Source organism: Oryza sativa, chromosome 10 (genome assembly GCF_034140825.1).
Source record: "Oryza sativa Japonica Group chromosome 10, ASM3414082v1".
NCBI classification, from domain to species: Eukaryota; Viridiplantae; Streptophyta; class Magnoliopsida; order Poales; family Poaceae; genus Oryza; species Oryza sativa.
The window spans coordinates 9715351-9742301 of NC_089044.1; the positions used below are offsets into that span (position 1 = coordinate 9715351).

The window sequence follows — 26951 nt, forward strand, 5'->3', positions numbered from 1 at the left end:
AGCGCCGCCGCCCTCCGCGCGTGCGCCGTCGTCTTCGGCTGCCGCCGCCGCCTTCGCGCCGGCCGCCGCCGTCTCCCCGCGCCGCCGGTCACCGCCGGCGGTCGTGCGCCGTCGTCGCCTCGCCATGGCCGGCCGGCTTGAGCCGTGCCGAGCATGCCGCCGCCCACTCCCTCCCCCTTGAGCCACTGCCCGTGGGGCCCACATGCCGGCGCCTCCCTCTCCTTTCCCCTTGTGCCGCTGCCAGTGGGGCCCGCTTGCCAGCCGCCCCCTCTCCCCCCCTTAGTGCCGCTGACCAGTGGGGCCCGCCTGTCGGCGCCACCCCCTCCCCTCGCTGACGTCAGCCCTGGGCTTTATTGCGCAATAAATTGATTAAGGACTTTTCTTTATTAGTAAAAACACAGTTTATCTTCTAAAATTCATAAGTAATTCATCCGAGCTCCGTTTAAGTCCATTCAAGTCTCAGTAAATCAAGAAAAATGCAAAGAATCCATTAAAAATGGTTTTGTTTCCTGTTTCTGTAGTCTTATAGCATGTTTTGCTTGTGTGCTTTGTTTGTCGCGTAGGTTTCGGCCGTTTCGTCGATCCGCAGTTTCTCGAAGACGTTGCTGTGATCTCATCAGTGCGAGAGCAAGGCAAGTCATGCAATACGTTTGATCATATTGTACCCAATTTACAAATATCCCGTATTTCTATTAAATGTTGCATTCTTTTACAATATCATGTGGGATGGGTCCTATTACTCAGCCATTTATTGTTTACCATATGCCATTGATAACCTGGGTATCAAAATGATTAGATGTTGGTTTAGGAAATGCTTAGCCATGCTTAGTTCAACTAGTACACAAATGGGGATCACATTATTACATAGACTCTGTCTTTTGGCATAGCTTTAGATTGGTGCCACCGCAATGGTGTGAGTTAATTAAAATACACTGAATGGTGGGCTGTGGGTGCATGGTTTTGCTGGTCGCACCCATGGCGGTTAAGGACCGGTTCACGGGAAACCCTGGGAGACTTACCGTGCTTACCACAAGCGGGAGTGGGTAACTGCTTGATCTGAAGTATAGCTCGACCCTTTCCTAGGCACCGGTGGCGAGGGTGGGCGTGATGGAGTTGGGTCGGCCGGGGTGTCCGGTTGTCCAGCTGCCGGATTCACCGCGGCGCAAGAGGGGACCGCCCACTGCCTTTTGAGGGGTGGGGGTGAAACCTTAGCGTGGTGTGGATGGTTAGGGGAGGGTTATGTGGAGGGTCTTGTCACGATTTCCCCCTTTGCAGTATCATGGTGATACTTCGGGGCATGGCGACATGTGTGGAATCGTGTCTTGTGGGTACAGTTGTACACCTCTAGCCAGAGTAAAACTATTCGAATAGCCGTGCCCGCGGTTATGGGCGATCAACCAGATTCACCGTGATTAGTCTCATCCCTAGTTTAGCTTAATGAACTGGTGTAGTTCAGGTGGTTGGTTGGGCCTGTTGCAACGTGGTGTAGCGTTGGACAGTGTTTGGTTAATATTGATTAATTACTACAGCTGTTTTACTGCTTTCAACTACTGCTTTGAAATGCCTGCTTTATGCAAAAGAACCCCTAGCTTCCTTTGGTTATATCCTGCATCATACCTCCTCTTCCGGTATGACTTGCTGAGTACAGTGGGTAGTACTCAGTCTTGCTCTCTTTTTCCCCCACACCAGAGCTGGAGATCTTCCTAGTTGGAGCTGTTTTGTCAAAGTTGGTTTCGTCGCTGCCGTCAAGGATTGCCTGTGGAGTGGAGTCGCCCGCTGCTGAAGTCAAGCTTCCCGGTTTAGCTCGCTTTTATTCTTTTCCGCTGCATTTGTAATCTTTTCTATTTTTGTAAGACGTGGATCTGTATGTCAACAATTGTCGTTTGTGTACCCTGGCTGGTCCTGGACAGGGATTTAATGCACATTCAGCTTAGAAATTCTGGTTTGAGAATTTCTGGGCGTGACATGTCCACAGCACAAGGGGATGAAGGCACCTGCAGGGCAGACTTCTAAGTCTGCTAATGTGACCATTGGCAACACTGGAAATGGAAGCGGGTATGGTAATTTACCTACTGTTTTTTCAGTTAATCAGTCTACTAATTTGTGGGTTGATACTGGGGCCAATGTACATGTTTGTGCTGACATCTCATTGTTTTCTTCTTATCAGGTCGCACGGCGTTCCACCGTCCTAATAGGGAATGGGTCACATGCTTCTGTTCATGGTGTTGGCACGGTAGATCTGAAGTTTAATTCGGGAAAGATCGTGCAGCTGAAGAACGGGCAGCATGTCCCTTCTATCGACATGAATCTTGTTAGTGGCTCCCGTCTGACTAGAGACGGATTTAAGTTGGTTTTTGAGTCTAATAAAGTAGTCGTGTCTAAACATGGATATTTTATTGGTAAAGGTTATGAGTGCGGAGGCCTGTTCCACTTTTCCCTTTCTGATTTCTGCAATAAGTCTGTGAACCATATTTGTGGCAGTGTGGATGATGAGGCTAAAGTTTGGCACTCACGTTTATGTCATATTAATTTTGGCTTGATGTCTCGGCTTTCCAGCATGTGTTTAATTCCTAAGTTTTCCATTGTGAAAGGTTCTAAGTGCCATAGTTGTGTGCAATCGAAGCAACCTCGCAAACCTCACAAGGCTGCCAAGGAGAGAAACTTGGCACCACTAGAACTCCTACATTCAGATCTTTGTGAAATGAATGGGGTGTTTACGAAGGGTGGAAAACGATATTTCATGACGTTGATTGATGATGCTACTAGATTTTGCTCTGTGTACTTGTTGAAATCAAAAGACGAGGCTCTAGACTATTTTAAAATTTATAAGGCAGAAGTTGAAAATCAACTTGATAGAAAGATAAAAAGGCTTAGGTCTGATCGTGGTGGAGAGTTTTTCTCAAACGAGTTTGACTTATTCTGTGAGGAACATGGTATCATACATGAGAGGACGTCTCTCTATTCTCCCGAGTCTAATGGGATTGCTGAAAGGAAGAACCGCACACTGACTGACTTGGTGAATGCCATGTTGGACACCGCGGGACTACCTAAGGCATGGTGGGGGGAGGCATTGTTGACCTCGAATCATGTGTTAAACAGAGTTCCTAACAGAAATAAGGATAAAACACCATATGAGATATGGATTGGGAGAAAACATCACTTTCGTATTTGCGCACATGGGGGTGCTTGGCGAAAGTCAATGTACCAATAACGAAGAAGCGCAAACTGGGACCTAAGACTGTGGATTGTGTCTTTCTGGGATATGCTCATCACAGCATTGCCTATAGATTTTTAATAGTTAAATTTGAGGTACCTAACATGCATATTGGTACAATTATGGAGTCTCGTGATGCTACCTTCTTTGAGAGCTTTTTCCCAATGAAGGATATACATAGTAGTTCGAGCCAACCCTCTGAAGTAATTCCCAGTTCAATACACCACCAGAACAAACTGAACATACACATGAACATGTCATTGACGAGGATGTCAGTGAAGCTCCTCGAAGGAGTAAGAGACAAAGGACGGCTAAGTCCTTTGGTGATGATTTCACTGTGTACCTCATGGATGACACTCCTAAGTCAATTTCAGAAGCATATGCATCTCCTGATGCAGACTACTGGAAGGAGGCTGTCCGTAGTGAAATGGATTCCATTATCACTAACGGGACTTGGGAGGTGACAGAGCGACCCTGTGGGTGTAAACCTGTGGGGTGCAAGTGGGTGTTCAAGAAGAAGCTTAGGCCTGACGGTACTATTAAAAAGTACAAGGCTCGGCTTGTTGCTAAAGGCTATACTCAGAAAGAAGGCGAAGATTTCTTTGACACTTACTCACCTATTGCTGGATTGACCACAATTCGTGTGCTACTTTCCCTAGCAGCCTCACATGGTCTTCTCGTTCATCAAATGGACGTTAAGACAGCTTTTCTTAATGGAGAGCTGGATGAGGAGATCTATATGGATCAACCTAATGGGTTTGTAGTTGAAGGTCAAGAAGGCAAAGTGTGCAAATTGTTGAAGTCTTTATATGGTCTGAAACAAGCTCCTAAGCAATGGCATGAGAAATTTGACAAAACATTGACATCTGCAGGCTTTGCAGTCAATGAGGCAGATAAATGTGTGTACTATCGCCATGGTGGGGGTGAGGGAGTTATTCTGTGCTTGTATGTTGATGACGTACTGATATTTGGGACAAACCTTGAGGTGATAAATGAGGTTAAATCATTCTTGTCTCAAAATTTTGATATGAAGGATTTGGGAGTAGTTGATGTTATCTTAAACATTAAGCTAATTAGAGGTGAGAATGGAATTACACTCTTGCAGTCCCATTATGTGGAGAAGATTTTGAATCGTTTTGGCTACATTGATAGTAAGCCCTCTCCAACACCTTATGATCCTAGCTTGTTGCTTCGCAAGAACAAGAGAATTGCTAGGAATCAACTGGAATACTCACAAATCATTGGCTCGCTGATGTACCTGGCTAGTGCAACTAGGCTTGATATCTCCTTTGCTGTGAGCAAGTTGAGCCGGTTTACCTCTAATCCGGGAGATGATCACTGGCGTGCGCTTGAGCGAGTAATGCGCTATCTGAAAGGTACTATGGAATTGGGGCTTCACTATATTGGTATCCTGCGGTATTGGAGGGTTATAGTGATTCTAACTGGATCTCTGATGTGGATGAGATCAAAGCCACTAGTGGATATGTCTTCACACTGGGTGGTGGTGCTGTTTCGTGAAGGTCTTGCAAACAGACCATTTTGACGAGGTCAACCATGGAAGCAAAACTGACGGCACTAAATACTGCTACTGTTGAGGCAGAATGGCTGCGTGATCTATTAATGGATCTGCCTATTGTTGAAAAACCGGTGCCGGCTATCCTTATGAAATGTGACAATCAAACGGTAATTGTCAAAGTGAATAGTTCTAAGGATAATATGAAATTGTCTAGACATGTGAAAAGATGATTGAAGTCTGTCAGGAAATTGAGAAACTCCAGAGTTATAACGTTGGATTACATGCAAACAGCTAGAAACCTGGCAGATCCCTTCACGAAGGAACTATCACGAAATATGATAGATAATGCATCGAAGGAGATGGGTTTGAGACCCATGTGAGTTATACTATGGTGGTAACCCAGTCTATGTGATCGGAGATCCCGTGAATTAGAACCTGGGAAGAACAAACCATTAGTAAACTAGAGGAGAGTACTTATCTATACCCTCTCTAAGTGAAGATGCATGTACTCTCGTGAGCTGCAAGGCAGATTGGCTATGCCTTAATGAGTTCTGTTGGCTTTAATTAGCGAAGATGTTGTCCTGCAGAGCATTCTTGAAAGAACTCACTTTTGTAAGCTTGACTGTTGGTCGCAGTCTATGGAGATTTTGGGTGAATCTTCTAGGAAGCTTACTAATGACCTAGGAGTATGACTTATACGCTCCACCCGAGGGGTAGTCTATAGACGGTCTAGTACCAGATAAGACTCTGAGTGAAACTTGCTTACACAAGACTTACAATTCAAGGCGTAGTCCATTGTTCAAGTTGTGAGTAAGTGTAGCTTGGAGATCTAGGTGGATGTTCAACCTTAATCGGTCTCCATCGAACCGCTGGTATATAAACAGTACATTGGAAAAGGCAAATCTCAGTGGGATTTTGAGATTTGGTGGGGGATTGTTGGAATTAATAGATGGGCTAAGGCCCATTCGAAGATTAATTCTTTGGAAAATCACAAAAGCCCACCTCATGGGATGACATGCATGTGGAGTTTAGTATCACCTTACTTATTTTACGAGAGGGGGACCTCCTTAAAAGGGAGGATGCCATCCTAGTCACTTGAAGCATGTGTGGTGGAGAAAAGAGGGGAAACACACGCGCGCGCTCGCTCGCCTCGCCTCGCCTGGCAGGGCAGGCGGTGCACGTGCACGACGTACGCATCGAATGGTCCGCAAAATTGGCTCCTCACCCTTGCGCAGATGCAGCTTCCTTTTGCAGTTTTGTTTTGCTGCGGGAAATTTGAATTTGTTTTGTTTTGGAAACATTTCGAAAAATCCGGTGCGTGAAAAACGGCGTGGAGTCCGGATAGGTTACGCGCGACTTATCCGGTTCGGTTTACGCGGGCGCCCTGATCAGGCGACCTATCTCTATATAAACCGAGCCGCCGCCTTCACACATCACACGCGAAATCAATCTAGGGTTTGCCTCCTACTCTGTACCGCGCGTCGCTCGTAGACTACTCCATCCCGCTCGCCGGCATGCACCGGCGATCGGGAGAGCAGGTCTCCGGAACCTCTGCCTTCGACGTCCTGCACCGGGAGAAGGCGGCAATAAGGTTTTTGGGAAGCGCTTCGCTCGACTGCTCCCTGTTCGTTCGTGACGGCTCGGCTTCCTCTCCGCTCGCGTGCTTCGCGCCTTCGTCGACGCTCGCAACCGCGAGTAGTTCCTAGCGAGCAACCGGTCTTTCCGCCATCTCGGTACGTGTTCGACATGTTGCGCATATTTGATCTGTTCATGTTTTACTGCTTAGTTTACATGTGTAGATCTAATGATGCGTTCAATCTAGTTTACATCTGCAATGTCATGATTTATTTATGGAATAAATTAAATTATTATGTGCTTATAATTTCAACATTGCTTCCTCTTATTTTTGTGACCTGGCTAAGCCCTCTCTGTTCAGCTTCACGTGATCTGATCTGAGAATACTACAAAACTGCCCCCTTTTTTTTTTTAGAACTGTACAAAACTGACTGCAGAAATTGATTCAACCCAGTAAGGCCAGGGAGGCAGGGGCAGATGCACGTGTTCACGCGCAGCGGCGTGGAGAGGACTGTGGAGTCCATCGCTTGGATTATTCCAAATTGCATATTTACAAATAAAAAATAATTTATAAATAAAACTTTTATATATGTGCTATTAACGATCTGAAAAATAAACTACGATGAAAAAAACTTTAAAATCAACTTAAATTTAAGGTTAAAAGTTTTAGATTTTTGTTTATTAGTACTCCTCCGTTCTAGTAACAATCTATTGTAAGCATAAAAAAAAAAAGAAGCTGATAAAAAATTGAAGTGCAGTCACAAAAATTTCACTCAACTGACACATCGACAGTAAAAAAAAAACAAACAAAACAAAACGGCCACTCCAATCCCCTCCCGCTCGCACAATCGACGCCCACTTCCGCCGATCCGGCCGCCGTCTCCCGCACTGCCCCCACCTCAACCGCCGCTGCCGCCGATCCTGCGGTCTCGCCTCGCCTCGCCGCCCTCCGCCTCCGCCTCCCTCCCGCCCCTCGCCGTCTTCCGCCTATCCCCGCCGTCGCGGCCCCCTCACTTCCCCACCTCCACCGCCGCTGCGCCGATCCATCATCCTGCTGCCTCGATCCATCATAGCTGCGCGCGCTCCGCCGTCGCGCCTCCACCTTCCCCTCGAAAGCAACTCGCCTTCTCCACTGGTGGCCTCCGCCTAACCCCGTCGCCGCCACTAGTGGATCGCGACCGTGCCGACAGGTGATTGGATTTTTTTCTTTTTTCAATGATAAGTTCGACTGATTTGATGAATCTTGGATTGAAGGTTGGAGAGGACAGCAAATACCTCTCGCCCGATGTCAATCGCGGCAACTTCATTTCTTTAATCTCCAATATGGACTTGGGACCAATGCCCTAAGCTTCACTATTAAATTTGGCTGCGCTAATGAATTCATATGAATTCTGCTTTTTTTTTTTTGTGGGGTGAAATGATATGTTATTTTATTTTGTGGAGAACTTGCTTCACAATCTGCTGCTAACTCAACCTGATCAAATCTGTTTTAAAATGGAGCTGTCAATGTGCAGAAATTGAACTAAATTGCAGTGGCATATATTCTAGCTTGCTGAAAGAGTTATCAACTACTGCAATGTTGAATACTGTCAGTTTAAGCAGCACCATGGTCTGTATTGTGTGTTGACTACCTCAATCACCTAACCGACAACCACAAACTCACTGATATGAATAAATGAATGCGAGCAAATTTTTTATCTGGTTCTGAACTTCAGCAATCGTATGCTGTCCTCAATTGGCTTTCAGTCTCTGAGTTTCGCAAGTTTGACCTTCGGCATTCTGTTTTACATTTGTTTGTTTGTGCAGAGGGGTTCAGCTTCAAGAAATAGATCCCACTGATCTTTAATGTAGTTTTTCTTTTCCTATAATATGCTGCAGATCACACACATTTCAGAGTTAGTCTCCACACCAACGTTGTCGTCACTATCAGGTGATTTTTAGGTCGCTTCAGCTATGTGCATTTTATTTGGTGATGGTATAGAGGCCACAATTCGACCACATATAGTGGCCTGACCCTGACGCGTGAATTCATATCAATATTTATTACACCGAACTCGTTTCTTTTTCTTCCAGCGTGGGTAACTTTTTACAGCTTGTATTTATTCTGAAAGTAAATTGCTTGGAAGCAAACATATGCATAAGAGTCTTTTTTTACATAATAATGCAGCATTTGATGGACATTTAACATGAAACTTTGTAAATCTAGACACTTGTGCAGCTGAAATAGCATATATATTGATTGGCTCTTTCATATCCATAAAGAATGAATGATTTGTTCGCTTCAGCTATTTGCATATTATTTGTTTCAATCTTATACTACTAATTATAGTTTGAAACAATAAACCATGCTATAGATGCATATTCATTCAGAATTTTTCAACATCAATTATTTGCCCCATAGACCATACAGATAGTCACCATCAACAATTTTCTCCACATAAAAAAGAAACCTTAACTATCTGTCACCAAAAGATTGTAATTCAGGATTTGCATTCTGTTCATCACACAGAGTTTATTTAGCGCAAAATGTTTTTCCCTACATGTCAATCCCAGAATATAATCGTTTTCAGATTATCGCAGTGTGAACTGTTTGATGTAACAGATTGTAGGCAACCAACCAACCAGTCCAGGGGCCCCAGGAGTCCAGGCTTGCTTTTTGAAAACCCTTACCTACTCCACAAGCAATTATGAGAATTGAGATGTTGGAAAAACTCTGTGAATAGTGTTTGAACTTTTCGAAAAGGTTAAAAATTGATGTTATCATTTATATACTGCTATTCTTCACATTTGCATTATTTCCTCAAAGTTTTATTTCTCTGAGTTCCTTTTTGGTATCCCTTATTTCTGCCTAGAAATTAAATTGACATTCTTCTTCTGTCCACTATGTATTATGGATGCTTTCTGGTGCATATACTAAACAGAAACACAATAATGGTTTTTTTTACTAATCAAGGGTGATAAGAAGGTACTATATATATTCAAGAACATGCATTTTATTATATCACAGAAGAAGGGGTGATCCTTGATGATATAGGCCCTTGGATAGGCTGGTGACTGAAGGAACAGCTGTTAATTGTGTTTCATGATATAGGCCCCTGGATATTTCAGTTTCTGGCTCTGTAGAGGGGTTTAAATTTCATAAATAGATTCAACTGATGTATAATGTGATCTCAATCTTTTAAGTACTGACACAGATATTCAAAAGCTGAAGCACAAAAACACGAAAGTGTAGCCTTCATTATGGGTGGTGTGGCTGATACTTGCCAATAGCATATATAGCGATAATCATCCGTGTAGTTTGCATTGTGCAGGCCATAAAACCCGAGGGTTCAAAGTGAGTCAGAAGAACTGTATCCAGGGGATTAAAAGCAGCGGCCTTTGGGTTGTTGCTTGGAGTACCAAACTTCGGTAATATCGAATTCCAATTTAATAAGCTTATAGCATACATTAGCATTGATCAATTCGATTCGACATGAGAGCAGGAAGGGTTCGTCAGATCACTAATGGAGGTTTGCGCCGCCCGCGCCCCAGGCAAGATTATCCTTGCCGGCGAGCACGCCGTCGTCCATGGCTCAGCCGCCGTCGCCGCCGCCATCGACCTCTACACGCGCTGCTCCCTCTGCCTCATGCCCCTCGCTGACGACGAGGCGGCCGCCACGTTGGAGCTGGACCTCAAGGATCCTGGCCTCACCTTCTCGTGGCCGTGCGGGCGCCTCCGCGAGGTGCTGCTGACAGATGAGGCGGCGGGGGCACGGGAGGCGAGGCCATGCTCCCCGGACCGGCTGGCCTCCATTGCCAGGCTCTTGGAGGAGCACGAGATCCCTGAGGCCAAGATCTGGCTCTCCGCCGGTCTCTCTGCCTTCCTCTTCCTCTACACCTCCATATTGGGGTTGGTTCGCTTGCTCTGCCTCTATCCTGAAAGCAATCCTTGACGTAATCATGAAACCTCCTAATGGGTATGGAGGACTTTGGGCCACATTGTAGGTGTAGACCCGGGAAGGTGACGGTGAGCTCGGACCTGCCCATGGGGTCGGGGCTTGGGTCATCGGCCGCCTTCTGCGTGTCGATGTCGGGGGTGTTGCTGACAGCTGCCGGCGTGGTTACTGCAGTCGGCGGCATCAGCGGCGAGGGCATGGGGTGGGAGTTGGTCGGGAAGGATGATCTTGAGCTAGTTAACCGGTGGGCTTTCCAGGGGGAGAAGATTATCCATGGGAAGCCTTCTGGCATCGACAATGCTGTCAGCACTTTCGGTATGCTCTCCTCTTTTTCATGGAAAGTCTTTCGATTTAGTACTTTTAGATGCCGGCTCTGTTGGACATCCAAGTGACACTTAGTTGAATGAATGAGATGATGCAAATACAGATAATATTGTTACAGTCATCAAATAAAGTGACATATCCTATTTTAGATTCATTATCATTACCGTGTTAAGTTTAGGTACCAGCCATGCATGTTGTGCTAGTTCCAGTTATTTCCAGGAATCTAAACCTCCCTTTACTTGTTATTTGTTTTCCTTGGTTTTGCATATACTAATTAAATCTGTTCCTGATTGTTAGGAAGCATGATCAAATTCAAGAAAGGGGAATTGACAAACCTTAAATCTAGCAACCCAGTGAAAATGCTTATTACGGATACAAGAGTTGGTAGGAACACAAAGGCTCTGGTTGCTGGTGTCTCTGAAAGAGCCTCCAGGCATTCAGATGCTATGGCTTCTGTATTCAACGCAGTGAACTCCATTAGTGAAGAGGTGTCAAGCATTGTTGAGTTAGCAGCTAATGATGAGATAGCTATCACCTCAAAGGAGGAAAAGCTGGCGGAACTCATGGAGATGAACCAAGGTTTGCTTCAGTGCATGGGTGTTAGCCATTCTTCAATAGAAACTGTACTGCGGACAACATTGAAATTCAACTTGGTCTCCAAGTTAACAGGAGCTGGAGGTGGTGGTTGTGTTTTGACCCTGATACCAACTAGTATCCTTTTTATGCCTAACATTTTACAGACTTTCATTCATGACTTCTCTATTGTGAAAATACCACGCCACCTATATATGATTTTATATCTAATAACTCAACTTTCAACAACTTTTGTTCTTTTTGGACATTTAGTGGTTCTGAATTTAGCAAGCTAAATTTCAGAACTACAATAATGACTACAAAAGAATGATTCTGAAATTGCTATGGATCAAATCAGTATACATTGTTATGAAATGTCATAGTGTAGAGAAGCGGAACATAAATGACATATTGCAATCTAAAGATTCTCATATTTCTTTACAATTTAAATACTCAATTTCTTCATATCTGGCTTCTGATATATATTCACTCATTGATGTTTAGTCCTGTTAGATATGCATTTTTACTACGTTCAATGCCCTTGTTCTGGTTTAAGAATGCTTATTAGATCTTTATTGTACTTCTAGCTTCGTCACAGAGTCCACATACTGACACTAAGCTATGTGACTCCTCTTCTGTTGGGATTTATGCCTATCTTTTAGTGATGCATGATGTTTCCTTAACATGAATATCAGTGCTATCCAACTTAGTTCTGGAGAAAGTCATTGCAGAGCTGGAGTCGCATAGTTTTCGCTGCTTTAAAGTTGAGGTTGGTGGACAGGGTCTTCAAGTTTGCCAAGGAGGCTGCTCCTATTTTAATGGAGATGTTGTATAATACTTTGTAGTTATGGATTAGTCAACGGTTTGAGATTTGTTCTTCACACTGTTTCTTCTAGATTAATCCATTAGTTATGTCCTTATTTTAGCCCCGGGCAGTTCCTGTATCAAATAATCCTACCGTCGCATGATTGCCCTTGGGGTTTGTATCAAATACAACTTTTTTGCTGATGCAACTGTTGTACGAGGGAAAGTGCTATGGTAGATGTGACTACTACCTCCAAATTTATCTATTTTATTCACTTATGAAGCAAGAGGCAACCCATACAATATATCACCTCGAGTTCACAAATACCAATATATCTAATACTCTCACATCCTTTTTGAAATTTGTGTGGAGGTTGCCTCTTGATTTAGGGGTGGCTCATCATCTCTCTCTTCACTTTTCTCCTCCACCTCATCACTCAATCTAATGTGGCACTTGTAGGGGCAACATATGAAGCATTATAGTACTTGCCCTGAGTAAACCATTTCACTGCTGCGTTTGGTAATCTGGGAGAGGATTCTAATACCTCTATCCTCTCGCCTAACTTTTTCTCTCAAATTCAATAGAGGTGATTATGAAAAATTCTAAAACAATTTGGCAATATAGTATGGTAGCATCTACCTCTTCATCAAAAATTATATTCAAATTTTATCTATATATTGAGAAACAAAGAAGACATCCAGGAGTGAATAGTACCAATACCATTCATATGCTGTTTTTTTTTATTTCTCAATGTGTGAGTTAAGTTTTGACTTGATTGTTTAAAATAGTTTATTTTATGTATATGGTATGAATGTTGTTTTGTTTGAGAATTTTTGGTAACTATTTATATGGTGTTTTTTTTCTCTTGAAAAAAATAATGGGACATCCCCGCAGAAATTTAAAACACTTTTCCATTGTACCAAACACAGACGGACAGACCTTTCTATGGCTACAATTGGCATCAGCGGCATCAAATATAGGTTTACTTAAACATCGTGGGAACGCCGGAAGATTAGGGGCGCCACGTCAGCGATTTTTGCAAAAAAACCCTTCCCCTTTCGGTTAATTATGGACTGGTCCCCGCTGCTGTCCACCGTCCGATCTCGCCGTAGGGTCGATCTGGCCGTCCACGTGTCCCGCTGTGCCGGGCCTTCCACGCCCGTGTGATCGTCGGATTGTGGACGGACGGCCTGGATTTCGCGAACCGGTACAAACCCTAGCCGCCCGTCCTCTCCTCTCCCCACGCGCGTCGGTTCGTCCGCCTCTCCACTCGCGTGCGCCGTCGCCGCTTCCTCCCCTCGCGTGCGCCGTCGCCGCCGCAGCTCCCTCTCCTCTACCGTGCTGCCGCCGCCGCTCCCTCCCAATGAGCCGCTGGATTTCCCAGTTAGGAGGCCGGGGCCACCGGATCCGGTGACCCCGGTCTCCTCGCCGGCGGATCCGGCGCCCAGACGCCCACCTCCTCCGCTCGCAAGCACCATCGCCGTAACCGCCGCAGCTCCCTTCTCCTCTACCGTGCTGCTCCGGCCGCCGCCGTGTCCCTCTGCGGCCGCCGCCCTTGCTCCCGATGCCACATGACAAAAGTGGTGGCTCCTTCGCCTTGGCCTCCTCCGCTCTGTTCCTCTCCTCTCTCTAGCTCTCCTCGCCCTCTTCTCCTCACTTCTTTACACCTTCAACGTGGGCTCGCCCCGCCCTGCCCTCTCACGCTCTCCGTCACCGCCGCCGCCGCCGCCATCGCTGTCCTCTCCTCCGATGCCGATCCCGATGCCGCCGCCTCCGTCCAAACTGCCTTGACTGTGTGCCAGGCGTCGGCACAAGCCACCGGTGGTGCTTGCCGCCGTCGATCCGCAACCCCACTCTTCCCCGCCACAGGTTAGTCCTAAACTCCCTTGCTCCCCATCCTCCATGTCCCTCTTCTCTCTTTTCCCTTGGAGGTAGGTGCAAGGAGCATTTGTTTTTGTTTTTTTCTCTTCACAATTTTGTAACCTAGAAGATAGGATTACTAAACCATTGTGGATCCCATAATATTAAACATGCCAGTTCTATTGTACTTTTTATATCTTGATGAATGTGTATGATGATTTACTTGATACTACTTTGATCAAACACACATATTGCTGTCATGGTCTTCTTGGATGCTATATTGCTATTGGCCAACTTAAGATGTTTCAATTAGGTCTTTTTAAGACTTCATCAGAATAGTTGCACCTTAGATGGTCCCTAAAGATGTCGAATAGCCGTATCCCTAATTCGTCACATTAAATCTGAATGCAATAAAATTTGTGAAGAGAACCTGTGGATTCAGGAAGTTGCACTTCCTTTTGATTCACTATCGTGGCCTACCCACTCATGAGTGGACTATATATATGTGTACATGATCTATTTTATTATCCTTGTGATGGTCTTCTGTCATTGTGCTCCATATGGATAACACAAAAACACACACACACAAAATATAGAAGCATCGCCTTGTAGTTGCACTTGCCAATTATTGTATCTTCTATTTGGAGGTTTCGATGCTCTTTTATTGTAAATGTTTAATACTATGTTGCCAACTATTGTAGCTTCTATTTGGATGTTTGGACAATGAGGTCGACGCTGGCAAGGCCGTGCTCACGGCGTCGCTTCCTGGTACCTCCAATTTCTTCTCTGGCCCTTACCTCATCTCTTTTGCCAAAGATTTCCTTCCAATCGGCAACCCTTCTTTTGCAGTGCCAACAAGGACGCCCCCATGTGGTTCCCTGCTTGCAGTTGGGGCTTTCCTGCATTTAATCAAGCCTAGGATACCTTTCAAATGTATGCAATGATTCTCTTTGCTTGCCAAGGTAAATTTCCTTTTTAGACTGCTTTGAGATTAATATTTGTGCTTCTTTTTTGCCTGCATAAGATGTACACTTAGAAACATAAATAGTGTGGATCCATCTCAAAGCCTTTAGGATCATAATATAAATGCCCTACTGTTTTTTATTACTGCTTTTTAAGCTTATGGTATCCCTCCCCTGCATATGAAGTGTGACATGTATATGTGAGTTCTGTTTTTCCTCCATAAGAATCAATTACTTTTTAAAACAACATATAAAATTATAAAGTCATCATGACCTATTTAGAACTGAAATTTTAGCTATCATTGGCCTATGTTAAAGCCATGGGACTTTTTTTTTTTACACCACCTTGCATGAGGTGCATATTAAATTCTTGTGTACCTTAATTTGGTTCTTCCTCTTAGCTAGAGGTATAGTAAGACATACTAGCTAGGAGGGCCTACGATCCATTGATAATGTCTCACTGAATGCAAATTAAAAGAGTCTTAAGTGTCTACAGATGTCTCTAGATTTTAACTATATTGTGCTAGGGTAGAATGAATCAGACTTGACCCTGTTAAATCATTTTTTTTCTCACAGGTTTACCTTGAAAGAATTGTTTTCTTTCAATCTTTATTGAATAAATGTTTATGGTTTTACCTTGAATTGGTTTTTTAATCTTTCATTAAATAAATGTTTATGTTGCAAATATCCAGTATCAGGTGATGGTTCGGCTATAATATACACTAGCTTGCGCCCCTTTTTGTCTATGATATGCATTTAGACTGTTGTAGGTCACTGGCACAGGTTCATCGCAGCCGCCATCGTTACCTGATGATTTGCTGCCCGGCCTTCCCGTCTCCAGGTCAGCTGTACATCACCCTCCCCCCCCCAAGAGAAAATTGTATATGTACCATTGCAAAAGAATGGATTCACTAGAATACCATCCTTAAAACAGGCTTCGGTAAAATACCACGTTCAACGAAGATGGCTTCGCCCGAATGCCCTACTGGACTAATTTGCCCTTGGGCATCTTCTTCCACCCTTCGGCACCTCTTCCATCTTCCTGTAGCTCACCGGCGGCCATGGCACCCGCCTATTGCAGCAGCAGGTACATATGCTAGTGGAGGGAGCAAGTTCCGTGCCCGCGTCCGTCCGCCCTCGGTCCAAAACCTGCTTGGCACCGGCCGTGCGCTGCGCGCGAGGAGGAGGCGACTCCGGCTCGGGGCAAGGTCGGACTCGGGAAGCGGAGGAGACGAGGCCGTGCGCAGTCGCGTTGTGCATGCACGCCCACCACGTGCTCTCGCCAGCCGCGGGCGCGCGCGATGACAACGACCACCGCTGCCATCACCGTCGAGGCATGCTACCAGATCTGGTGCTGGCGGGTGAGGATGAGCGGCGGGTGAGGACCACGACGGAAGGGCAGCGCTGCAATTGACGATGGAGGACAATGAGACGGCGGCGAGCGGTAGTAGCTGGTGATGCGGGGACCCAGACTTGGAGCCACTGCGGAAGACAGCGAAAAATTGCCGTGATGGACGACGAGGCGGCGGAGCCGTCGATGGCGTCGTGGTTGACCTGTGACTGTTTGAGGCTGCTTGTTCTGCTTGTTTGCTTGCTGGTTGAGAAGGACGAATTGGCTCTGCTTGTCCTCAATGAATTGGCTGCTGACCATCGTGGTTTACCGTCGTGGCTGCATCTCCTCTCCAATGCTACAGCTAGTGTTGGCCATGGCACATAGTCGTCGCCGGTGAGCTCCTCCGGCTCATGGAGGAGGAAGAAGTGGAGCCAAGGGTAATATCGTCCAGGATGGCATTTCGGCGAAGCCGTCTTCGTTGAACGTGGTATTTTACCGAAGCCTGTTTTAAGAATGACATTCTAGCGAAGTCATTCTTTTGCAATGGTACATATGCAATTCCCCCCCCCCCCCCCAAATGTAACATCCTGAAAATGCGTCATTTTCTAATCCTGCATCATGCCGATTATTATGATCTTAATAACTTCCTAAACCTAGGATAATATAATTAGAGGGACCTCCTAGAACTAACTCGCACAAAACCTCTCTGTTATTTAATCTCTTTTGTGTTTTTCATTTAAAAATATATATTTGGTTAAATTGAGGTATTTCTTGATTTGGTTTAAAACCTTCTTTTGATTAAAATTTCTTTTATTCAAATTTAGTTTGAAAACCCCTTTCTATTTTTATGAATTATGGTCCAAGAAATTCTCCACTATTGTCCTAGAACCTAAACCAAACAATTCCAATTGGATTTAATTGTCGACCCATCCTTTGATTTTAAACCTATCCTTTGATTCCAAACCTATTCTTATTTATCGCCAAATATCTAAATTCTTCCTTTTGATCTAGCCGCTAATTTAATTCCTGTGGCTTGATTTCCTTCTCGGCACAAGAAAAATATTATTACAAATATTGTGAATAATTGCTGTTGTGCTAAGAAAATAAATTATATCCTTGTCACCTAAATTTCCTTTTAGCCTCAAACAATTCCTTGAAACCCATGCCATATATTTTAGGATTCAAATCCTATCCTTTTGCCTCCACCTATTTTCCTACCACATTCCCAAAAATATTTTGAGGAATACTATTAATTTACTTTCCTATTTGAGTGCTTCCAAATAAATTCCCTCAAACTCCACCTCTAAATATTGCACTCAAATAAATTAGAAAATCTCCTTTTCTGAATTCTCTCCTAATTCAAATTCTTCGCAAAACAACGTTATCCAAATCAAGTATACAAATTAGACTTCTTTCTTTTTGTCATCGAGCCGAAACTCCGTTCTTTCTTCCTTTTGGCCCAATCCTTTTTCTTTCTATTTTCCTCTTTCCTCTTGGGCTGCCGGCCCAGCTAAGCCGAGCCGGCCCAGTTCGGCCCACAACCCAGCCGCCTCCCTCCTCCCAGTGCGCGTGCCGTGCACGGCGCACGCCGCCGCAACCGTCGCCGCTAAGGAATCAAGTCGGCGCCGTCATCCTTCTTTCCACGCCATCGCCGTCGCCGATTCTCCCTTGTCTTACTCCTCTTCGAACCGCCTCTCATCGCCTATATAAGAGGATGAACCCCCTCTGTTTATCCCCCACAAACCGAGCTTGAAGCCCTCCTCTCTTTTCTCTCTCCTTGCCATGGCCGGCTATCACTGTCGTCGGCCGATCTCCCTCACCGGAGCAATACCGGCCAATCCCTCGCGCCATCGAGCTTGCCTCGATGAGAGGAATCCATTTTTCCCCTTTCCCCTCTTCCTCCACCTCTGAATCAAACCTCACCGGAGCTCTCTCTCTCCTCCCGGTTCACGACCTTCCATCCGCCGTTCCGGCTATTTCCCTTACTCCCTTTGCCGGCCACTGCCATCCCTAGGTGCGTTGCAGTCGGGAACACCACTGGCCGCCGGCGTCACCGCCTCCTCGCCACCGGAGCCCGGCGCCCCCTCTCCTCCTCCTCTCTGTTCGACCGAGGAGAAAAAGAAGAAAGAGACGGGAAGAAGAAGAAGAAGAAGAAGAAGAGGAGAAAAAGAAAAAGAAAAAGGAATCCCTGACAGGTGGGCCCATGAACAGTATACTTTCGCAATTTACTCTATTTAATTCAAATTCCAATCTTTAGAAGCCTATATATCCTAAACCGTAGATCCGATCTCAGTGAAACCTAGACCTAAATTCATCTAAATTCAAATGCTTCATTTTGATGCCTAATTTGTTATTTTATAATTTTATTTGAATTTATTCAAATATCAATTGAATTTATATTTGCCTTTTTCAAATATTTTCTTTTACCCCAAAATACCCTTTAGCCACTAAAAAGCCGCCGGTTGGAACTTTACGCCTTCCATGGGGACGTTTGCGGTCTATTGGCCCCGACGTCGAACCGTTGGTTGTAAAGCCCGGCAAAACCAAACCCAAGGTCGAAGTGCTGCTCCTGGCACCCCACGCCTTGATGCGTACAACGGTCGGAGCTTCACTATTCCCTCGACCTCGCACAGTTAGCTCTTGAGCTCTGTGTGATCCTAGCCGCTCCCCCGCCACTCATGGTTGTTGGAGTAACACTTCCGCCTCGCTAAACCTGCACAAACCTCCCATCCCTCTAGCCGTTATATTGTCTATCGACACCGGCTAGAGAAGATACCAAACCTAGTCGTCATGCTTTAGCGACGACTAGCGAACACCCAAACCCTAGTCGATATTTATCTTACCTCGATATCGGCTTAGACAACTGAAACCTTAGTCAACTTATTTTCTAGACTCCCCACCAGCTATAATCACAACCATTTACCTGCCTACTACCCATAGCCTATGCATGAATTACGAGCCGATATGCTATCCTATTTCAGCATCGACTCGAGAACAACTAAATCCTAGCCATTCTTCTACCAAAGCCCAACCTCGACCAATACTAGCCACATATCCACTTAACCAGTTAGATTATTCGGTATATCTCCTACTCTCCAAGAAACCAAAACCCACACAAGAAATATAAGCGACAATTGTTGCTTAATCTCCTATCCACCTTAGCCCCCAACCCTTTAGAACCTGCACATAAAATATCAGCCCAGTAATCCATATACCTGCATAAAAGAGATAACCTAAACCCTAGTCCTCCTAACTGTTTATCTCTTTCTTGCTATTTTATGGCTTTTATTGAATTTGGATCTTCCTCTTCTTCAGTAGAGTCTATTTTATATGGATAGCAACCTATGGTATTTCAAGCATCAAATAATCAGGTTGCCTATTTCGGATTTATTTGCGTTGGAGCAAGGCAAGTTATTATTTCTCTCCTTTGAGCATAATAATCCTATATTCTATATCTCCAGTATCTTCTGCATTAGCCATACATGATTTTAAATGCATAACCTGAATATATAGCAAACCAGATATATGCTAGATTTTGCTTAGCCATGCCTAGTTAGATTATGCATAAAATATAATAAACTTAGATTGGGACAGTACGGTAGAAATGGTTGATTTCCGGGTGGCTAGTACTGTTCCAACCGACATAAGACTACCAAGTACATGTGAAGAACATACGAGTACGACCGCAATTCTCGTATGGGCATAGACCTAGCTGATTAAGTTATCTAGCAAAGGCGGTACCTCTGTATAGTGGTTCTTCTTAAGTCCTCGCACAGGAGGCAAACTTACGCCGAGCAGGGCGATTGTGATATTTACCGAGGCGCAGGTAAATATCTTAATTATCTCGTGAGCTGTGTGTGTGAATTATGAAAACCTGATTGAGATGACGAGGGTCTCTCAACCAGTTCTCTCTAAAAACCCCGGGAACACCAGAACTCCTCTCGCTGCTGATAACGTTACGTTCAGAGCGTGTGGGGACTAGAGTTCATGGAACAGGTACCATTGATGTTAGTGACCGAAAAGCTTTGCCATGACAAGGCTAATGTGTTTGGCACGTCATGGATTGCGGGTAAAGCGTATATCTACTGCAGTATGAATATTATTAAAACTATTTGAATAGCCATGCTTGCGGTTATCGGGCATTGGGACTCACAATGTCATCTTGGTTAGAAACATAATTTCAAACTTTATTAAATACTGTTGCATTTAAAACATTATAGACTTTCCTTCTATATTCTCTGCTTTCTGCAAGTAAATCTAACCCTACTCGAATATTATTATTTCATGCATTCATTGTTGATTAATATAATAGCTTGCTGAGTACGTTGTACTCACCCTTGCTTCAACCCCACATTTTTTTCAGTCCGTTTGATGTTCTTACTGAAGCCGGGAGTTCAATCATATAAGTTAATCTCATTTTAACTTAGTTCTCAAGTATAGATTAGATAGATGGTTTAAGTCTATAGCAAAACACTAGAGTTGAGTCATCATATAGCTTCTGCTGTAATAGTTAGCCACAAGCTTGTAAATACCCTTATATTTTGTAATATTATCTCCTTTGAAACCTTGATCAAATGTATGCAATGAAGATCCAGATCGTTGAACATGTATCAATCTACTGATCCAGGGCTTGATACAGTCTAAACATATCGGTTTCCGAATCATTAGTTTTGGGACCCCACACCAAATTTCTTCCTCCTTGGCATAGGTGACTTTCAATAGTCCACCAAGGAGTGATGGCAGGATAAAAGTGACACTTCTCTACCATGCTGAACCATCCCAGAAAGCTTCTCCGACCACTACATTCTATTTTGCATTGAGGTAAAGCCAGTATAGAAACAACAAGTATTCTCACCCACTTTAGCATATTGCTAGCTTTTTTGAGTACTACAAAATTAGCTGTGTTGTATATATGTAGAGTTCAGGTTACAGTTTCCAATCCAACCATACGCTCATTCATTTCTTCCTTAGAATGGAAATATTTGTGTTGGAGCATTTTCAGAATTCGAACAAGCAAAGTTCTGTATAGTATCACAACTACCTAGCATCAGTGATAAATATAGATGCTACTCAAAGCTTTTTAATTAGTATAGTATTCCTTTTCACCAGAGTTGATATGGGAGAGAAATTATAGAACTCCTGGAAAGTGATGTAGTTTTTTTATAGATGTGGGATATTTAAGTATCTTAATCTGTTGATTTAAAATTATTGTCATTGGCAAGCATTGATGATATATGTCATTGGTAAGCATTGATCTGATCGTTGCTTAATCTCTTTTCCTTAATTTGTATTGAAAGACTACTAGGAAGTATTCAATTCTTAGCACTACTTAACACTGATCCAATACAAAGATGATCTGATTGTTCACCATCAAGTGAACACTGTAGTTTACCAATACACAATGTGTTGATTTCTCTACTTTCAGATATATGTGCCAAAGCAAACTTGCAAACAGCCTTCTGTTGTGTGTACAAGTTAATGGTAATTAAGTCTCTTCAATATATTGCGGCAGTTATACTTGATACAATGTTCAATTGTTAATTCTCTTGAACCAGTTTGAGCAATTATGTATACTCAATTCAGCGGCATTATGGTCAGGCGCGGCGTAGTACGCCAATATTTCTAGTATTCTGAATAGATGGTAGTAATTTGGATGACCCCTTGCGGCGTCTGAGTCGGTGGAGAGGAAGGTGCCAATGGTCTTGACAGCCCTCGCCAAAAGGGCAAAGGGCACTGGCAGTGCTGCATAAATCAATAACAATACGGTACATTAGCAAAGATCAAAGCACCTAGTTACAACCACCTGATACTGGATGCGACATATTCTAGTACTACGTACGAATCAGGATATGCCCTAGTCTAGATTCGTAATACTATATATGCCTCATCCCGTCATAGATTGCTATATTTTGAGATGGAGTGAGTATTGACTTGCATATTGGTTGCGTTCTAAGTTTCAACTCCAGTCTCCAAACTATAACTTCCTCATTTTCCGTTAGCTTCCACTGTAAAAATTGATACATGAAAAAAATGTTATATAAAAAGGATATAGTAGATTCAACATGAAAAATGATTTAATGCAGTTATATTTTCATCTAAGCAAACTATCTCTCCTCAGAATCTGTAAAGTATTATCAGCCCAAAACAATTACATTCTGTCAATCTTAGCAGAAAAACAGCAGCAGCACTCTTCGATCTATGCACTCCACGGCAGATAAAGGTCTTCAAAGTACAGTGTCAGTTCAGATTTTATTCATGAATGAATACAGAGGAATGTTTCAAATTTAACTGCAATTTTTGTAGGCAACACAGGCAATTTGGAGGCCACACAGCCACAGGTATGTAGGTTAATTTCACAGAGATCTCGAATAACCTACAAAGCCATTCCATCTTATTCAATTTTCTCTTTCAACCATAGGTTAATCCAAGGTTGTGAAAAAGGCATATAGACTAGTGGTTGTACTGACCTGAGTAATACTCTAAAGTCCTGAGTTCAAATTTCGATAGGAGCAAATTACATATTGAGTTATTTGATGGTTAAGTTCCCTATCTTATAGGCTAAGTTCGTAATTTAAAAATATTGTATATATCCGGTTGGATGTAAAGGCCGGGTAAAAGATATCCTTCTCTTAAAACAAAAGTTTAATCCAAGGCATCAAGATCAACCAGATTGGGTTATTTGAGGGCTAAGTTCCTAATTTCAAAATGTTGTATATATTCGATTGGATGTAAAACCAGGTAAAAAATACCCTTCTCTTAAAAAATGGTTTTACTCCAAGACACCAAGATCAACCTGAATTTTAATGGATCTTAAAAAAAAGGTACTATTAGCCATGAAAGCGAGAATAGGAGACGTGACCATATTGTAAGAAAACATAATTTCAGAAACATAGTTTGCTCTGTTCGTAAAACCTGATAACTGATCTGGCAGCGCCTATGATGCTTTATTAGCAACCACTCTTCATGCAAAGCAAAACTGGGCCGATATCAGTACACAACGCATAACATAGTGAAACAATCAAGCAAACAGCCACACACCAATTTTTGTTCTTCTGTTTCGTATACCAACCTTAAACTGAGGATGAGCAGCCGTGATCTGGAGGGGATCGTTGCAGCGATGGGTGACAAAGGCAGAAGCAAGAACGAAGCCTGACGAGGTGGTGAATTCAGAAGCATTCACCTGGAGCATAATTGAAATGTTACTCCCTCCGTTTCACAATGTAAGTCATTCTAGCATTTTCCATATTCATATTGATGTTAATGAATCTAGACTAGATTTATTAACATCAATATAAATGTGAGAAATGCTAGAATGACTTACATTATGAAACGGAGGAAGTTCTACTTATCAGGAGCTTGTCAAGTCTGAATTCGCTTGCTATGAATGCCACTTCTGAATTTATGAGGAGCTTTTCTGTTCATGTGATTGAAGCTCAATTCTCATTTATTTAACAAGATTTGGAAGGAACGAAATGGTCGAGTCTTCGAGGGCGTGGCAACATCGTCTTCTTTGCTCTGCGCAGCCATTGAAGATGAATGGGAGTCTTGGAAGGCGGCCGGTCTGTTAACGGCGCTGTGAGAGGCCCTTATGTGGCTTCCTCCGGGTTCTCCGGATAGTGGTGTGCATCGTGTAAATAGGCGGTGGCTGCGAAGCCTCGCCATCTCTGTACATTCTCTAAATTCTTAATATACTACGGTCGGCGTTCTTTGTCGACCCGGCGAATTTATTTAACCATTTTGCTATATGAACAGTTAAAGAACAGATTTAATTAAAGGAGTATAATTATATAAACCCATATGAACATATGCTGTCCCAGAACACTATGCAATGTAACAGTAAGCAATCACAAATTAGTTGAACAACAGTAAAGCGATCATCAAGTGGCGCATCTAGCATTTTTATATGGGTGGTTCAAGTTATATTTTTTTTATATGGCCAGGTGGTCCATTCCATCAATATTTGGTTATATATGTCACGACGTTTGTCAATCGGCAGAGAGCACGTAGAATTACTTATAAAAAGGTAATTGTACAGAGCTATGCGCTTTCAAAACAAAAAGGCCGGTTTTAATCTTCACTACTCTGCTTTGTGTGAGGACAAGTCCAATTGCTTGGAAATCACTTAGGAGTAGGTCCACTAGGATATCTGGAATCACAATCATCCAGGTCCTCAGTCTTGCCTTGGCATGTCACAAACACCAGGAACTTGATTACAGCAACATCAAGTATTCATAGGCTTGCTATGTTGAATGCGCACGAGAGCTTTGTTGTTCAACACAAAACAAACTTATGGCCAAAATATATTCTATGTTAGATTTAATAAAATTAATTTAGTTTTATAAATGTTATAAAATTAAAGAAGTTAAGTCGAAATATGATATAATATGAATTGGAGGGAGTTAAGAAAAATGGCAGTCATAATCCATTTGGGCAGATGATGGAAGTGCACGCGCCGCGACTTGTGCCCTGCACTTGGGGAGCTCGGTGAATGGTGCAAGAAGATAAACAGGCTGGCCGGTGGAAGACCCTCGAAGTGAAGCAGAAGCATCAATCGAACTTATTCTCTCTCTCTCTCTCTCTAATTAGTCCCAAAGGACAGAGCTTATGTGTCTCTCTTACACGCCATCTCGCGGGTTGTTAGTGTAGTTTTAGGAAACTTCTATATATACCAAAATGTATATAGCTAAGTGCTGTTAAAGTGTGTGGTTACTATAACTTGGAATTTACTATTAAAAATGAAACTATTTTGAAGAAAAAAAAAGACATGGTAATTTGTCAAGTTTTAAACATGTTTTTAAACACTTTTTCATTAGAAGACGGGACCCACATGTCAGCCTAATATATTAGTCACTTAGCTAACTTAATCTCCTTCACTAGTTTTAAAAAATAAAACTTTTTCATGGTGGGCCCACTGTCAGCCTCTCTCTCTTCTTTATTTCTTTCTTCTCTCTTCTCGCTGCTCTCCCTCTCAAGCGCGCGAGCATGGGCTGCCGGCGCTAGGGCTTGCTTGTACCGGTGGTGAGCGGCTTGGAAGTGGTGGCGGCCGGTGGGGGGAAGATCTTGGGGGATCCGCCGTCGTTAGGCGGCGGCGCGAGGGCTGGTGGGGACCGAGGCGGCAGCAGCCTGCGGATCCTAGGCGCACCAGCGAAGCGGTGAAGGAGAGGGGAGGCTAAGGCCGGCGGCGGGCTTCCGGGTCCCTCAGGAGCATGATGGTTAGCGCCAGCCAGAAAACTTCACTATATCGGATGTGGTTACAAAGCACCACACGGCAGCTTACAAGAAATATATATAAAGGTGAAACATGACGATCTGTACGGTCGGCCGGTGAAGACCACGCCCCAATGCACGGCGCGCGCATGCGTTTCTGCAGCGCGGCCGGTCCGGCGGCCAGGGGACTTGGCAAGGCGAGCGAGCGCGGTAGATGGTTCCAGGGGCCTAGGAGCGGCGACCAGGGTTCACTCTATCGGTTGAGTCCTTTTGATTGGGGGTCACCGAAATCCCGAAATTTCGGCCCGAAATTTCCAAAATCTTGAGCAAAATTTAGTTGAATTTGAACAAATATTACCCAAATTCATGAAAAAATTGAAAAATTTCGGCCGAAGTTATATCGTATCGGAGGTGGCCGAAATGACCAAAATTTCCAAAATTTTCAACCTTGGCGGCGATCAAAGCACGGAGCCGGTGTGGCGGTTCGCCCTTCGGGCGGCACAGCGCCACGGCGGCGGCGGCACGGCAGGAATGCGGCCAAGAGGGAGAAGGGAGGGGAAGGGAAAGGATGGATGCTCACCGTGCAGTAGCCGGGGACCGGCACACCGAGTGAAGTCACGACAAAGCCACGGGCGTAGAGGTACCGGTCGAAGGCGCTCGGGCTCGCGGTTCGTCCTCGCGCCCAAGGTGTTCGACCGACGCCTCCGGTGTTCGTCGCGGACGCGCGCGTGGTCTACGAGGGTGGGGCCGGCTGCCATAAATGCCGCGTCCTAGTTTCTCCGACTCTCCCGCAATCATGGACGGCTGTCGACTACGCTTGCGTGCGCGAACGGGGTGGTTGGGCGGGAGCAATAGAAATGGCGACGGAACAGCGGCGCCCCGGGCGGGTTCTTGGCTGGTTGCGGGCGCGTGGCGGCGATAGATTGGGTGCGCGCGCGGTCCACGGCGACTGTTGCGGGTTTGGCCGTCGCACGGAGTTGGTGGACGGCCTCGTCCCGTTGCCAAAACAGGAAGGCGGCGTGTCGAACGGTGTTCCCGGCGCGGCGCGAGCGAGGTGTTCGTCCGCAGCGCGTGTCTCACGGGTGACATACCACGAGCCGTGGGTACAGTAGCGGCTAGGGTTTCCCATGGCGGCTCGGGCGAATGCGGCGGGTGCGGAAGACAGCGGCGAGCTCAAGGGCAAGGGCGGTAGCGCAGTGTGGCGCAAGAGGAATGGCGGCGAGGCTCTGCCGCTGCCGGAATGGGAGGGGAACGAGTCGTTGGCTCAGGTGGCTCGGCTTGGCTGGTAGCCAAGGAACTGGGTTGGGCTGGTTTGAGAGGTCTGGGCCGGGAAGGAGAGAAAAAGGGGTTGGGTAGCAAGGGACGTAAAATAAACTTTTTCAGAAAAGACCTAGCTGAGATGGTTAGGGTGAGAGGGACCTAGGCTAGACTTTTTAGGACAAAGGCCTTTTCACAAACAAGGAAAACCTCTTTTAAAGACTTGGTAATTTTCTCCAAAGGAGTAAAGGAGGCGAAAAAAAGACAATTATGTTTATAAATTAGGATTTGGCACCGGCGAAAAGGGAATTCGAAACAAAAAATCCAGCATGAGGGAAATTCGAAAAATATTTTTGATTATTCCATTTTTTTTGTTTTCGTATTTTAAAT

General features: G+C 44.5%; 1 protein-coding gene and 1 long non-coding RNA gene across 10 annotated transcripts; both read left to right on the forward strand.

Annotated features, from left to right (window-relative positions):
• Nucleotides 1-7143: 7143 nt before the first annotated feature.
• Nucleotides 7144-12220, forward strand: LOC4348331 (mevalonate kinase). Of its 8 annotated transcripts, XM_015759465.3 has the most exons (8): nt 7144-7495; nt 8184-8235; nt 8908-9048; nt 9617-9713; nt 9788-10194; nt 10290-10555; nt 10862-11275; nt 11833-12220. In XM_015759465.3, the coding sequence occupies exons 5-8, from the start codon at nt 9809-9811 to the stop codon at nt 11970-11972; spliced, it is 1206 nt and encodes a 401-aa protein (XP_015614951.1). In that variant the 5' UTR covers nt 7144-7495; nt 8184-8235; nt 8908-9048; nt 9617-9713; nt 9788-9808; the 3' UTR covers nt 11973-12220. The 8 variants fall into 8 exon arrangements, with proteins under 8 accessions (XP_015614951.1, XP_066160943.1, XP_015614950.1 ...); XM_066304846.1 differs by lacking the exon at nt 8908-9048 and having other exon boundaries at nt 7560-8235; XM_015759464.3 differs by lacking the exon at nt 8908-9048 and having other exon boundaries at nt 8112-8235.
• A 929-nt stretch (nt 12221-13149) lies between these two features.
• Nucleotides 13150-23840, forward strand: LOC9269871 (uncharacterized). Of its 2 annotated transcripts, XR_010737197.1 has the most exons (8): nt 13150-13811; nt 14504-14570; nt 14652-14764; nt 15535-15605; nt 15699-18292; nt 19413-22317; nt 22401-23317; nt 23554-23840. It is a non-coding gene; the product is annotated as an uncharacterized lncRNA (long non-coding RNA). The 2 variants fall into 2 exon arrangements; XR_010737196.1 differs by having other exon boundaries at nt 15548-15605; nt 19413-23317.
• The last annotated feature ends 3111 nt before the right edge of the window (nt 23841-26951 follow it).

Excerpts from the sequence above, each read along its gene's own strand:
- LOC4348331 (XM_066304846.1), top strand. The coding sequence starts at position 9,809 with ATGGAGGTTTGCGCCGCCCGCGCCCCAGGCAAGATTATCCTTGCCGGC. Across the intron at positions 10,195-10,289 it reads CTCTACACCTCCATATTGGG|GTGTAGACCCGGGAAGGTGA; the intron begins GTTGGTTCGCTT and ends GCCACATTGTAG. Across the intron at positions 10,556-10,861 it reads CAATGCTGTCAGCACTTTCG|GAAGCATGATCAAATTCAAG; the intron begins GTATGCTCTCCT and ends CCTGATTGTTAG.